At 44.0% G+C, this 16,223-nt stretch overlaps 1 protein-coding gene across 6 annotated transcripts in view; it reads right to left on the bottom strand.

Annotated features, from left to right (window-relative positions):
• The window catches only part of cep43 (centrosomal protein 43), a 144,013-nt gene that overhangs the window by 30,760 nt on the left and 97,030 nt on the right, over nt 1-16,223 (bottom strand). For 5 of the 6 annotated variants that reach the window (XM_072503422.1, XM_072503396.1, XM_072503387.1 and 2 more), the window contains 2 exons: nt 9,227-9,286; nt 5,893-6,101 (listed from right to left, as the gene is read on the bottom strand). In XM_072503422.1, coding sequence (XP_072359523.1) covers nt 5,893-6,101; nt 9,227-9,286 — 269 coding nt within the window. The remainder of the gene's footprint in view (nt 1-5,892; nt 6,102-9,226; nt 9,287-16,223) is intronic. The other variant, XM_072503405.1, reaches the window with a different exon arrangement.

The raw sequence follows: 16,223 nt of genomic DNA, 5'->3' as shown, positions 1-16,223 counted from the left end.
TCCTGGAGGTCTTTTGCCCCGTTTTCGAGCAGTCGCTGCCGGATGTAGGTCGAGCGGATGCCGGACACGAAAGAATCTCTGATGTGCAGGTTCATATGGACTTCCCCTGTCACATCCTGATGGTCACAGTCCCTGGCCAGCGCGGTGAGTTTCTCAACAAACTCGTGAGCGATTCCCCCGAGCGCTGCCGGCAGGTAGAGAGCAGATGCCGGGCGTGCACCTCATTGACGGGTTTGACAAACCGCTTGCGGAGCAACTCAATCGCTTCCTCATAAATCGTCGCCTTTTCGAACGTGGCGTAGATTCTGTGACTCACCCGGGCGTGGAGTAGACGCAGCTTGCGTGGCCCCAGGATGGGAGTCTCTGCGGAGTCCAGGTAGGCCTCGAGGCACCGCAGCCAGTATTTGAAAATTTCCTTCTACTCCGGCGTTCGTGCTTCCAGATTGAGTTTCTCTGGTTTTCATGCCTGCGTCCATCCTGAATCTAGTTTAACCTAATAAATTGAGGTACCCTCAATAATGATGCTTCGAGATTAAACTGTAAAGAAGGCTTTAATAGGCTAATAACTATGCTACAGATTTGGACGAGAGCTGACTGCTATACAGACCATGAGGCAGGCCTTTATGTATGGCTCCCAGATGGGCGGAGCCAGAGGTGGAGTCCCCAGGGTTCCAAGCCTGGTCTTAAAGGGGACATCACCTTACATGATGATAAGGCAGTAACCGTTCATCACACTAATGCTTTATAAAGCTTCAGAAGTACATCCCTGCTTTTATATTCCAAGCCTCTTGAGATGAATGACAACATTGCATTTGCTTTCTTAATTACAGACTCAACCTGCAAGTTTACCTTTAGAGAATCCTGGACTAGGACTCCCAAGTCCCTTTGCACTTCAGCATTATGAATTTTGTCACCGTTTAGAAAATAGTCCATGCCTCTATTCTTTTTTCCAAAGTGCAAGACCTCACACTTGCCCACATTGAATTTCATCAGCCATTTCTTGGACCACTCTCCGAAACTGTCTAAATCTTTCTGCAGCCTCCCCACCTCCTCCATACTACCTGCCCCTCCACCTATCTTTGTATCATCGGCAAACTTAGCCAGAATGCCCCCAGTCCCGTCATCTAGATCGTTAATATATAAAGAGAACAGCTGTGGCCCCAATACTGAACCCTGCGGGACACCACTCATCACCGGTTGCCATTCCGAAAAAGAACCTTTTATCCCAACTCTCTGCCTTCTGCCTGACAGCCAATCGTCAATCCATGTTAGTACCTTGCCTCGAATACCATGGGCCCTTATTTTACTCAGCAGTCTCCCGTGAGGCACCTTATCAAAGGCCTTTTGGAAGTCAAGATAGATAACATCCATTGGCTCTCCTTGGTCTAACCTATTTGTTATCTCTTCAAAGAACTCTAACAGGTTTGTCAGGCAAGACCTCCCCTTACTAAATCCATGCTGACTTGTCCTAATCCGACCCTGCACTTCCAAGAATTTAGAAATCTCATCCTTAACAATGGATTCTAGAATCTTGCCAACAACCGAGGTTAGGCTAATTGGCCTATAATTTTCCATCTTTTTTATTGCATTAAATGATGAAATGAGCTAATGATTCAAAAGGTGAATGATTTAAAAAGAAACAAATTGTGTTTATACAGCTTTTTCATCACCACCAGATGTCTGTCTCAAAGCACTTTTAGAGTCAAGTATTTTTTGACTCATAGTCACTGTGCAATGTAGGAAACACAGCAACCAATATGTGCACAGCAAATCCCACAAACAGCAATATGGTAATGACCAGGTAATTTGATTTTTGATGTTGATTGAGGGGTAAATATTGTCCAACACAAGAGGGAAAATGTCTCCACTCTTCTTTGAAATAGTGCCATAGGATCTTTTTACATCGACCAAAGGAGGCAGATAGGGTTAAGGATCTCAGAAGAAAGGGGACACCTCCGACAGTGCAGCTTTGATTTTTATACTCGAGCCCCTGGAGTGGGATTTGAACCTGGAACACTGTGACTCAAAAGGTTGCCAACAGAAAGACTACTGACCAAACCAGACCAATATAATTCTTGAGAACTACCAAAGCACCACTGATTGTCCGTTTTGGGAAATGAACCTTTTCATGGTTACTGACTGAGTAATTATGGCCAGGAAAAATACAAGTGTGGGTTTTCCTAACTGCCAGCTTCATTGACAGGCCTCAGCTTGTGTAACTGGATAAGTTGTAGGCAGGTTTAATGTCATTAGGGTGGGTGGGGGGGGGGGGGGGGGAGTTTGGGGTGGAGACATTCTGGAGTTGGGGAATACAGAGACATCATGGAATATTAGAAATTTACAAAGTTATATTTTTGCACCTGGAGGAAATACTCCTGTGCCCTAATGATCCAAAAGCAGTGTTGTAACTGCACTTACTTATGGATCCAGCCCTGCTCGTCTTTTACCTGTCAAGTTGCCCAAGGCCTCGGGAAACATGGGCAAAAATAAAAATGGAGGTATACAATCTCTTTCAATGACCCATTTACCTCGTGGGAATTCACCTCCCAACACAACACCACACTCCACCACCTCAGCCACGTCTGTTCTTCTGCTGTACATTTCACAATTCTCTAGCTTTCTGATACATTTTTAAAATCTCCTTTGTCATTTTGTGTAGAATCATCATAACTTCTGTCAAGTAATCTGCTCCTCTCGGTTACTTAACCACAAGCATTTCATCTTACTTCTCCCAGCCTCATTTTCCCTGGATCTGCTCCTCCTCAAAAGCAGTTCACCGTTACCATTTCTAATAATAGATCATTGGTGTAAAACGTTAACACTATCTTCCGCTCAACAAAAGGTGTTGGATTCTCTGGTGTTTCCAGCTTTTTCTGTTGGCCTCCTCCCTGTATGACTCTTCAATATGGTGAGTATTACAAATACAACAGAATTTTCTATTTTTCATTACAGTTCCTTGGAGCAATAGATTGTGGGACCGACTAGGGATAAAACTATCTTAGACCTAGTTTTATGTAACAAAACAGGTTTAATAGTAATGCCGTAGTAAAAAATCCATCAGGAAATAGTAATCATAATATCATTCAATTCCATGTACAGCTTGAAAATGACATATTCCAATCACAAAGCCAATCATATAGATATGAAGACAGAACTAACTAAGGTTAAAAGGTCTGGCATGAAATGAACAATGGGAAATATTTAAAGAAACTATTCAAAATGTTCAACAAAAATACATTCTATTGAAAAAACAAAATCCCAGCAAGAAATAACGATCCGTGATTTGCAGTGGTGCAGCGGTTAGCACTGCTGCCTCACAGCGCTGAGGACCCCGGTTCGATCCGGCCCCGGGTCACTGTGCGTGTGGAGTTTGCACATTCTCCCCATGTCTGCGTGTGTCTCACCGCACAACCCCAAAAAAGTGCAAGATAAGTGAATTGGCCAAACTAAATTGCCCCTGAATTGGAAAAAAAAGGAATTGGGTACTCTAAATGTATTTAAAAAGAAGTGGTTTACAATGCTCCAAAAAAGTAGCAAGTCTAAGGATTGGAAGTATTTTAGAAACCAGCAATTGGCCATCAAAATGTTGATAAATAGGTTAAAGATATAATACAAGAGTACACTAGCCAGAAATATAAAAAGATTGTAAGAGCTTTTATCAGAGTAGCTAAGTTAACATTGGACCTTGAGAAGCAGAAATAGGAGAAATTATCATAGGTAATGAGGAAATGGCAGAGGCATTAAAAATATATTTTTTTATCTTTACAGCAGGGACTAAAATCTGACAAATCACCAGGGCTGATGGTCTATACCCGAGGGCGCAAAACATTTGCTCGGGTGCCACGCAAAAGGTTAATAGGCAAGAGAAAGGCTCTTGGAGTTGGGGGTGATGTATTAACATGGATAAAGGATTGGTCAATGGGTAGAAAGCAGAGTGAGCATAAATGGGGCTTTTTCAAATTCATAGACACTGAATAGTGGAATGCTGCAAGAATCAGTGCTATTTACTATGTTAATGACTTATATGAAAAAACAGTAATGTATTTAAGTTTGCCTATGGTACCAAGTTAGGTGGGAAGGTAAGCTGTACGTAGTACAGAGACTATAAAGAGATATAGACAGGTTAAATGAATGGGCAACAAGATGGCAAATGTAGAGAATAATATAGGGAAGCATGAAGTTATTCACTTTGGTCATAAGAATAGAAAAACTGAATATTTTTAAAAAGGTGTAAACTTAGCTTTTCACAGTAACTTCATTGCAGTGTTAATGTAAGCCTACTTGTGACAATAATAAAGATTATTCTAAACTTGCAAGTGTTGCCATTCAAAGATACTTGGGTGTGCTCATACAAGGAATGCAGAATGTTAGCATGCAGATGTAGCAGCCTATTAAGAAGAGAAATGGCATGTTGGCCTTTATTGCAAGGAGATTGGAACACACAAATAAAGTCTTGCTACAACTGTACAGCGTTTTGGTGGGACCGTATCTGGAATACTATGTGCAGCTTTGGTCTCCACATCTAATGAAAGGTATACTTATATTGGTGGGAGTACATCGCGAGTTCACTAAATTAATCTCTGGCATGAGGGGGTTGTCTGATGATGAGAGGTTTAGTGAATTGAGTTTATATTCTCTGGAGTTTAGAAGAATGAGAGGCAATCTCATTGAAACGTACAAAATTCTGAAGGGGTTTGATAGTGTGGGAGGGTGGGAGCGGAGAGGTCGTTTCCGCTGGTCGGAAAATGCAAAACACAGGGCACAGTCTCAGGTTAAGGAGATGATCATTTCGGACAGAGAAGAAGAAATTATTTCACTCAAAGGGCTGTGAATATTTGGAGTTCTCAACCCCAGAGGGTTGTGGAAGCTCCATTGTTGAAACCATTTAAGGCTGGGATAGACAGATTTTAGGTCTCTCAGGGAATTAAAGAAAATGGAGGAGTGGACAGGAATATAGAGCTGAAGCCCAAGATCAGCCATGATGTGCTGAATGGTGGAACAGGCTTGATAGGCTGTGTGGTCTATTCCTGCTCCAATTTCTGGAGTTCTTGTTCCGAAAGGCTATAAATAAGCCACTTGGCTTCAATGCTTTTCTACCCTGGAAGCACTGGATAGTATCACGGACACACAGATTTGGGAAAATCCAAGCAATGTCCGAAAAATCAAGGTCAAAAACTAGGAAGGAAGTAAGATTGTCTGTGATAATAACGCATACTCAAGGCACAAGGACATTGAGGGACTTTTCATGCAGCTTTATTGCCTGAAAATATTCTGAAAAACTATTCAAATGAAGTGGATTGGCTGCCATGACAAGACTATGGCTACACTCAAATCTTTACAATATGACTTCAGATTCTTATCTTGAAATAAATCAGCAACACCAAGGTGTTAAATGCAATGCTCAACTTCCACCCTCCTTAAATCTGACTCATCCAAAGCTCTGCGGCTCATATCCTGACTTGCACCAAGTCCAGTTCATCCGTCACATCTGATTCACCACTCACATTGGCTCCTGGTTCATCAATGCCTCCATTTGAACATTCGAATCCAATCCCTCCATGGTTTTGCCCCCCTCATCTCTGGAAACATCCTCCAACCCACCAGCTTTCCCCCTCCATCCCTGCTGAAAGTGCTATTCCAACTCTGGTGGCCATGCCTTCAGTTGCCTGCATCTAAGCTTTGGAATTCCCTCTCTAAATCTCCCTGCCCCTCGCCTTTAAGTTGCAGCATAAAACTCAGCTCTTTGACAAATATTTTGGTCATCTGCCCCAATAACACAATGTTTCAGTGTCAAAATTTGTCTGCTACCACTCCAATGAAGTGCCTTGGATATTAAAGGTGCTATATTAATGTAATTTTTGCTGAATTTACTGTGTCTATATTTTTGCGTACCAGCCATAGATCTTCATTTGCTCAGGCAATGGGTCATCAAAGAATGAGTCTTCATCATCGAGGTATAGTTTTTCATCTTTCTTTAACTCTGGCAGGCTGGTGGTTGTGTTAAGCATCAGTTCTTGCTTTGGCTCACCAGAAGACAGATTGGTTGAACTTTTAATGTCACCGGAGGTTGGCCCGGTATCTCCAAGACTGTTGTCCGTGATCTTTGGAAAAGTAAGTAAAAATATAATGAGGATATAAACTAACTGATTATTGCACGGAACAAATGAATAGGCTGAAGCTCTCATGTTTAAAACAGCAAAATCCTACAACTTACTGCTCCTAGATGAACAAGATATTGCTTAAATATACAGATGGAATATCATCCTAATTGTAAAACAACGGCTACATGTGTGTACCAAGAAGTTCAAAATGAAACTCCAGGTTCTATGCATTTTAACTTATTGCAAAAGAACTTGTGTTTATTTTAATAAATACACTACCAGAGTACTAAAGGGGTATGTATTAATGAAAGCTATTTTCAGATATCTTATATAAATCCACGACAATTATAACTTAACCAACTGCAACCTTTTATTAATTTGAGCACAATGCATTGTAGTCAAACCATTTATAGATCTCAGAGCACCCACCAATGTGAAATAAATATTAACATTAATTTGCATTGTGGAGAATTCAAATTATTTTGAACTGAAGTCAGTGTGTTGCTGTATTACTTCAAGCCAAAAATCTGTTAAGTGAGGAAGGGACATATTAGTGCGTTAAACATTTTGTTTATTGAATCATTTAGGCTGTTTTTTAACAAATAAATTTAGATTTCCCAATTATTTTTTTTCCAATTAAGAGGCAATTTAGCATCGCCAATCCACCTACCTGTCTTTTTGGGTTGTGGGAGCAATAAATGGATTGCTCGTCACAGATAAGAAGTACCATAAAATATTTACAGATTTGCAGACATGGGGAGACATGGGGAGAATGTGCAAACTCCACACAGACAGTGGTCTGGGGCCGGAATCGAACCCGGGTCCTCGGCACCATGAGGCAGCAGTACTAATCACTGCGCTGCCCCTAATCATTTAGGCTGTTATCTAAAGGTTAATTCTGGTTTCATCAGGATTTTCTTTATATAATGCAAGATAGCATTTGCCTTACTACTTATAAATGGATTGCTCGTCACAGATAAGAAGTACCATAAAATATTTACAGATTTGCAAAGCATCGAAAGTTACAAAACGCAATACTTCATTAAATACACACTGGGCGGAATTTAGAGGGCCTGTTCACCATGGCCGCAAATCTCGTTGTGGTTGCTAAATCTCACGAGAGGGCCATAATGGGATTTGCACCAGCAAGAACTCGGTTTGAAATCTACTTTCCGTGGACAATCTACTTCTGCACATATCGGACCCGCTTGGGGGGATTGGAGGGATTATGGGGATATTAGAGGAATTTGGTGGGTTTTCGGGGTATAAATTGAATATGGGTAAGAGTGAGGTTTTTATGATCCAGGCGAGGGGGCAGGAGAAGAGATTGGGTGAGATGCCGTTCAAGATGGTGGGAGGGAGTTTTGATATTTGGGTATCCAGGTGGCGGGGAAGTGGGAGCAGCTGCATAAACTGAATTTGGGTCGGTTGGTAGATCAGATGAGGGGGGGTCTTTCAGAGGTGGGACCCGCTCCTGTTGTCATTGGCGAGGCAGGTATAGACAGTGAAAATGACCGTCCTTCCGAGGTATTTGTTTGTTTTTCAGAGCCTCCCAATTTGTATCCCCAAAGCGTTCTTTAAGAAAGTGAATGCAGAAATTTCAGGCTTTGTTTGGGTGGGTAAAACCCCAGGGTGAAGAACGTGCTGTTGGGAGTAGGGACTGGCTCTTCCGAATTTTATCAATTACTACTGGGCGGTGAATATTGTAATGGTTAGGAAGTGGGTAGTAGGGGAGGGGTCGTTGTGGAGCGGGTGGAGGCGGCCTCATGCAAGGACACGAGTTTGGAGGCATTGTTAACGGCACCTCTGCCGTTCTCGCCTGCTTGGTACCCCACAAGCCCGGTAGTAGTGGTAGCCCGGAGGGTGTCGGGACAGTGGAGGCAGCACATGGGGTTGGAGGGGGCGTCGGTGAGGGCACATACATGTGATAACCATGAATTCACCTGGGGCTGAGGGGGGAGCTGGTTTCAGAGTTGGCAGTGGGCGGGAATTGAGAAATTTCGGGATCTGTTTATTGAAGAGAGTTTCCCGAGCTTGGAGGAAGAATTTGAGTTGCCAGGTGGGATTTACAAGTGAGAGATTTTGTGCAGAGGCGGGTTTTGACCTTCCCGCACCGGGGACTGCAGGTTAAGGTGGTGTCGAGAACAGGAGTAAGAGAGGGGAAGGTCTCAGAGATATATAAGGAACTGATTGAGTGGGAGGGAGCCTCAATAGAGGAGGTGAAGACAAAGTGGGAAGAAGAGCTGGGAGGGGAGTTGAAGGCCGGATTATGGGAGGAGGCCCTGAGGTGAACGTTAATGCATCCTCGTTGTGCGTCAGGCTCAGCCTGATATAATTCAAGGTGGTCCACAGGGCACAAATGATTGTGGCCTGGATGAGCAGGTCCTTTGAGGGGGTGGAGGATAGGTGTTGGCGCTGTTAAACAGGTGAGAAAAGGCATGTGTGAAACCAGCGAGTTTCACAACTGATCCAGCACTCTGTGCAATTTTGAGAAAATTCCACCCACTAGCTACAATGAGAGGGAGAGGGTAATGTTAAGCTGGCTATTCACCTGCAGTAGTGTATTAACCATTAGCACAGGTACGCACACAATATTAAATCGGCAGGGAAACTAAATGTAACAGAACAAAGTAACTAAAGGCAACTTCACAATCTAACAACATATTAAATATCAGAATGGTAAGTCTGATCATGAATTTAAAAGTAAAGAACGTTTTCTATATTAGGGATTTAGCAAAACTGTATGATTTTACACAGATACATTATGCAACAAGAGCCTAATATTAAAACAATTTCCAGCATAAAACAAATTATAGTCAGTAAACATAATTACTGAAAATTATCTAGTATGACTGCATTGTTGGGAAACTTACTGATTTACCCTGGCATGCCAAGTTCTTGTGACAAAAGTTTGTTCCTGCTCTTTAAATTTATCAAATAATTTTCATGGTTTCCATTCACTCCAGTAACCAAACTATAAAATGTGATGTGCTCCTGCTATATGATTTCTAGATTTTCTGTAATATCCATAAGTATTTGTATGTTTTTTTTTTAAGAATGTGTACCATGCCTATGCTAAGGGTAATGTTTGAACCATCACCAGGTTTGGACCAACATGCAGTTACCTTCTCATCAGCTTTCTCCCCGTTCTCTTTAACTTTACCAGTTCCTTTGTATCTAGGTATCTGAACATGAACATAAAAAATATATAAATTTAAACTTGTGCTACATCTGGCATGGAATGAGTGACTCCAAAGTAGTCAGCAAGTGAAAAGGTGAAGTCCTTGGTAATAAATTCTAACCTCATTGAAATGTCCTTCTAAAGAAAGGGTTCATGTGAAAGAAAAGTTACTGTTGAATTAATACCTACCAGACAAGATGGTACAAATTGAGGATTAATGTTTATAGTATTGCAGTGTGATACTGATAGCCCTGCAAAGTGACAGACCAAATCTGAACCTAGACAGCAATCAATGTATGTTAAAAAAAATTTTTTAAGCCCATCATGTCTGTGAGGAAGAACGGATGGAATTTGCCAGTCCTTCACGCTGGCGGGATGTTCCAGTCTTGTCGAAGTCGACCCCTGCCACAGGTTCTTTGGCGGTGGGATGGGCTAGTCATGCAAATTTCCATTGATTTTGGTGGGACTGGAAGATCCACCTCCACTGTGGGAAACCTGCCACAACATTTATTTTCAGTTTAAATAAAGATTTATTTTTAAAGTTGCGATACACCAAAAAGAGACCAGAGAGAATGTGACACTGACCTCCTCATCCTTCAGAGGAAAGCATGAAAATAAACTTGGAAAATCAGTGAAGAAGATAATGCCTCTGAATGCAGATAATGAACTACACAGATACAGCAGTGCAAAGACTTTGATGATTCAATGAAGAAATAAAAGTCACATTTTTTAATAGTTGTTCCTAGAATATGGGCATTTTTGAAATGGCTGGCATTTCTTGTCCATCCCCATTTGCCCTTAAGATGGGGGTGAGCCACCTTTTTGAACAACTTGTCCATGCGACGTAGATAGTTTATATCCTTTAATCACATCCACAAAATATCAACGAAAAATATTTATACATGTTCCTACTTGCTACAGGAGTTACAATTGCAACACTTTTGTGAAATCTGAACTGTGAGATTAGAGAGAAAGCCTTTGTACCTCACAGGCAAGGGAATCAAGGATTCTGGTGAGGAAGGTGGAGTTAAGACCACAATCAGATCAGCTATCATCTTAATGACTGGCAGAACAGAGTCGAGGGGCTGAATAGTTTACTGCGCCTACTTCTTATTTTCAGATTGAAGCCCTTTATACACGCTCAATAACTGAAAACCAAAGGATAAAATGCTTAAGAAAAATCATGTTTTCTTCCCTTTGTTTCTTTTTCATTTTCAAAAATAAGTTTTCATGTTTACCCAATAAAGACTAGTACTTTTCAATTCTTCCACCCAGTGCAAGCATCAAGTAGTTTACAGTCCAGGAAAGCTCTCTCAAATAACACAAAGCTGTTCTTCAATTAACTTAGTGTTAATTTCAGAAGAGAGCCTGTTGTTGCAGCACTCAATTTGTCCATTTCCCAAACCAATTATTGCTTTGGGCTCGGAATGGAACTGATTGAAAAGGCATTTAACTGGCTCAGCTCATTCTTTGTTTCATAATGTTCCCGTAAAGCACTTTGGCACATTTTATTATATTAAACATGCTATGGAAATAAAAGTTGTTGTTGTTGGGAATACATACACAGGAAAGAAACTTTAATTTGATTAGTCAGATCCAAATAAAACTCACATCCAGGAGATTAAAAAGGGCACAGCTAACTCAATGCAATAACCAGCTGTACTGTTAATCCTAGACGAGCCTTTGCCTTACGATTGGATTGGCTTATTGTTCTCATTTGCAATATTTTATCTACAATTTTCTCTTATGGGGTCTTCGCCTTGAAGTTGCTGACTCAAGCTGGAAGTTGCTGACTCAAGCTGGGTCAAGCTTTAGAGGTAGCCGGTAAAAAGTGTTATTCCTTGCAAACCTGGACAGTATTTTTCCACTCCTTGAATCATAGTTACATTGAGGAAAAGCTCAACTCTGACATCAACATGTGCTCATTTAGTCAATGGCAACCACAGGTAGGAACACTGGATTCCTCTCCCAGCCAGGCACAGAAAGGCCAACTGGATCAACATTCAGGCTAAGCTTGCATAATTCAGGCCAGGAATCAAATCTTGCGAATTTTTGTTATGGTTCCTTTGGGGGCCAAGGACTGCGATCTATATGATCCCCCCTTACACAGCTGAGTATGAACTCCCCTGGAAATTGGGGGCAGGGTTTCCCCTTAACAAGGGGGAACCACTAGCATAAAGACCTTCGGGGAGAGGAGTTGTAGTTTTGTTGTTTGTGTATACCGTAATAAACCTTTTTGTTCATTCCTAGCCTAGCGTGCCTTCCTGTAGCCTTTCCAGTCAGATTCTACACTGGCGACAAGGTGAAGTGGAGCTGCCGCAGCCGCCGGGCGTTATACTGCCAACCCACTTTGTCCAGGCCCACGGGAGCCTCCATTCCGAACAGTAAGATGCTGCACATCAGGAAACTTGAACAGTTTGATGCTGGTACTGATGACTGGACCCAGTACGGCGAGTGGGTACAGTATTTTTTTTCCGGTTGAACGCAATCGTTGGGGATGAATGACAGACAGTTATCCTGCTGACTGCAGTCGGGGGATCCACCTATGCGCTCATCAAAAGCCCCACACACCCGGAAAGACTAGAGTCTTTTGCCGCACTGGTGGCCCAGGTCGAGGCACATTGTTACCCGCAGCCCCTGATAATGATCCGCCGGTTCCGTTTTCACAGGGCCTCGCAGGCCCTTGGAGAATCAAATAGCGAACTTTTGGCCCGCTTAAGAACGCTCACCGCCTCCTGTGAGTTCAAGGCCGTGATGTCCGAATCCTTAAGGGACAGTTTAGAGACGTTGATATCCAAAGAAAACTCTTTATGGAGGCCCATTTAACCATTTAAGGCGGTGGACATGGCCATTTCCCGCGTGAGCGCGGAGCATGGGGTCCAAGAGTTATTGGGCTTGTCTGTTCTGGAACTTCAGTCGCCGAAGCGACCGCCGAGCGACTTCTCCCAGGCCCGAAAGGCGCAGGTTTCTGCGAAGCGGGACCGACAGAGGACCCAAGGCCAAACGGGGTGATCCCCTTGAACCAAAGCACCAAGATGGTGGCTGCAGGCTGGACACCGCGAACAGGGCCTGGCGCCAAACAGTCCCATGAAGGCGCCGTTCCCTGCCGAACCCCAAAGCGTTGCCGCCCCGCCTAGGGGCCAAGCATAATATATTGAAGACCAGGAGGAAAAGTAACAGCAGTTGCACTGCGTTACAGCCCACAGGGTCGCACTTATCCGATTTCATTAAAGTTGAATGGTGTAGCTGCTTAAAATGGCTAACTCCCGATTAGAATGGCCAAACCCCGATTTAAAATGGCGAATGGAAGAGGCTGATGGGAAAATCAGCTAACAGGACTCAAACAGGCAGCTGCAGGTAAAACAGTGTATTCGCTTCTGGGGAAGCCAGCCCGAATCGATACCTGCAGCCATCAACATAACAACACCCCAGCCATCTGCATATAAAGTAGCAACCCCGGGAACAATATGCTACAAATTAGTAACACAAAGCCGACCCAGACCTTTCGGCTCTTCCATCAGGGTCCAGTGATGGGTGTTACTTCTAGCAGCATACGGGTACACACTGGAACACCGCCTGGGCACGTGGATCCCACATGCCAATGCATTGAGCCGCCTGCCCATCTCCAAAAGGCCATAGGCACAGGCCTCGGCCGCAGAAGTAGTAGTGGCCCCCCACGACATGAATTTGTTACCAATCGTGGTGCCTTGCATAAAAGAATGGACCTAGGTGGACCCGCAGCTATCTCGGGTCCAACACATGGCCCAGTATGGGGGGCCAACACAGAGCTTAGCTCCACGTCAACAAAGCTCCCAGAGCTGAGCGTGGAAGGTGGCGTCTTATTGTGGGAGACACAGGTGGTCGTCCCGGAACAAGACCTCCACATTGGACATCCGGTGGTATCCAAGATGAAGATGCTTGCCCGCAGCTATGTTTGGTGGCCTGGGATAGACTCAGACATCGTGAAGGTGGCCCAGTGCTGCGGCCCTTGCCAGGAGAACCAGAAGACCCTTCCAGCTGCGCTAATGGACCCTTGGGAATGACCGGGAAGACTGTGATCCTATGTCCACATGGACTTCACCGGCCCATTTCAGGAGGCAACGGTCCTTGTTATGGTAGATGCCCACTTGAAAGTGGTTCAACATCCACAAGGTGCACACTGTGACCACAAAGACAACCGTGGATAAGCTGCCGCACACATTCAGCACCCATGGAATACCAGAAGTAATAAACCATTTTGTTCATTCCTACCCTACCACGCGTTCCTGTCGGATTCTAGTTTTCACAACTTTACCACAACATGCACTGAGCTTCCCCTTCACACAATTACACTGACTTACAGTACCTTGTTCTTGCAACAGTTTCCTTCCTGGTATCAACTTATTGTTTATGCAAATTTCTGTGCTACTAAATTGAGTTGGTGAGAGTGCTGAGCTATTCCTTATACTTTTTCACATCTTTTTCTAAAAATAAATTTAAAGTACCCAATTCTTTTTTCCAATTAAGGGACAATTTTAGTGTAGCCAATTCATCTCGACCCTGCACATGTTTTTGGGTTGTGGGGTGAGACTCACGCAGACACGGGGAGAATGTGCAAACTCCATACGGACAGTAACTCGGGGCCGGGATTGAACCCGGTACTCGGCGCCATGAGGCAGCAGTGCTATCCACTGCGCCACCCGTTACTCTTTCACATCTAACTACAAAGATCAAAATTAATTGATAAGCTTGAGTTCAAGATTTTGAAATGAGCCAGATCACTGGAAGTGAGACATGCGGAACAAGGGAGGGGGGGGGGGGGTAGTTGGCTTCTGTTTCCCATGAAAGGTATAAACAAATTTTCAAAATACAAAAATTCACATCTGGATTAACGAATCAACATGGCTATTATAAATACAAGCTTTTTAAATACATGCTAATAATCTGTCAAATGGAATTTACCATGCTGAAGTTGAAGCTATTGTCATGTGAACATATCAATTAGGAGCAGGAACAGTTCATTTGGCATTTGAGCCTGCTCCCCCATTCAATAAGAACATGGTCGCTTTGATTGTAACTTCAACCCCACATTCCTGCCTACCAATAATCTTTCACTCCCTTGTCCCTGGTTAATAAAGATGCTATGAGGCTCTGCCTTAAAAATATTCAAAGACTGCTTTCGAGGAAGAGTGTTCCAATGACTCACGAGAGAAAAAGATTCTCATCATTGTCTTAAACGAGCGACCCCTTATTTTTTAACAGTGACCGCTAGTTCTAGATTCTCCGACAAGAGCAAACATTGAGCAAAATTCTCCGCCTTGTGATGGCGCGAACTGTGATCAGCCGGAGAATCGGGAGTCTGGTCAAAATCGAGGTCCGCGCCCGGCACCGATTTGGGTATCATGGTCCGGTCCCTCGCTGGTGGTGATATACAAGGCTTGCGCGTCGTGCCGGCAGCCGCATGCAAAACCAGCATTTGCTTGCATTTCAATGTGATTAGCAGGTTGGACACAATATGATCCGCCTTTCCTCAATGTTCCACTCCTCTCAGGTGGAAATCTCGCAGGCGTGCATTACTAAAAGCATTCACAAACTCGGCACCATGGTTGTGGAAGGAGGGGGGAGGCAAAAAACACTGAAAAAATGCAGGAAACTGCTTACTGGGGGGTGGCTGCCCAGGCTGGGGAAGTAGCGGGTAGTGACTTGGTGCCAAGTCCGTGGACTTGGGGTGTCCCCCTCGGGATCAAGATGGCCTGGCTCAGACTCTCATTGCTGCAGTCTGTCTTTCAAGCGCCCCCCTTTGATGCTATTTACAGATTCCTGGCTGCTCACACTATCAAGTGCTGCCGGTATCCTTTAAATGCTCAGAAGATCTCTGGTCACCTGGCCCAGGCCACCCTTCTAGACACCCTCATACCACAGCCAAATCATCAAGGGCCAAGCTCAATCAGGAGCCCACCAGGTGTTGGCAATCCTCAGAAGTGTCCCATTGCAGACAAAGCAGATCATCAGCAGAGCTCACCCAACCAGAGGACACCTTCACCGCACCCTTTGGAAACCTCTCTGATTCTCTGCACCTCTCAGGGCAGAGGACCCACCCCTTCAGATCACCAGCTGTCTCCTCCTGGTCAGACTGGCAGCACTAATTGTCTCTGCCACCACCTCCTGGGCAGTGTTCAGGAGGATCTGCGGCCCACGCTGGGGAAAAGAGTATCCTTCCGCTCCTCACTGGCATGGAAGCTGGGTGTCCATCTTGGACTCCCAGCCTCAGGGGGCAGGTCTTCTCTGAGCCATCTTGGTGGCTGCAGTGAGTGTGTCGTAAGTGGAAAGGTTAAAAACAGCTCCAGCTGTCTCTTTGGTGCTAACTCCGGCTCTAGCGGTTAGAATGCCCACTGGGCTGGGAATTGCTTGGAATTAATGCCAGCAGAGTGTTGGCCCATTAGCATGTCCTGAATTACTCCCAAAATAGTGCCCTCAACGGGAACGGGAACCGCACGCAATTCAATCCAGGCTTCAACAGTCTCCCAAATGGAGAATTTCGCTCATTATCTCGGTCAATACCCCTCAGGAACCTAAAGGTTTCCCATCTACACTTGCTCTTCTAAACTCAAGTGGGCACAAGCCTAACCTCTCCAATCTTTCCCTGTAAGACAATCTGCCAATTCCTGGTACTTCACTGACCTGCTTCTAACACATTTACATCTTTCCTTAAATATGGAGTCCAATACTATACATAATACTTCAGATTTAGTTTCACCATTCCCCGTACAACTGAAGTATAACCCCTTACTTTTGTAATCAATTTCCCTCACAGTAGACAATAACATTCTATTAGCATTTCCTAATTACTTGCTGTACCTGTACACCAGCCTTTTATGATTCATACTCTAGGACTCCCAGATCCCTCTGCACCTCAGAGCTCTGCAATCACTTACCATCCGGACAAACGTGAAGGAATGCAT

This window comes from Scyliorhinus torazame, chromosome 1, assembly GCF_047496885.1.
Source record: "Scyliorhinus torazame isolate Kashiwa2021f chromosome 1, sScyTor2.1, whole genome shotgun sequence".
Lineage (NCBI taxonomy): Eukaryota > Metazoa > Chordata > Chondrichthyes > Carcharhiniformes > Scyliorhinidae > Scyliorhinus > Scyliorhinus torazame.
This window is presented reverse-complemented; position numbering and strand designations above follow the sequence as displayed.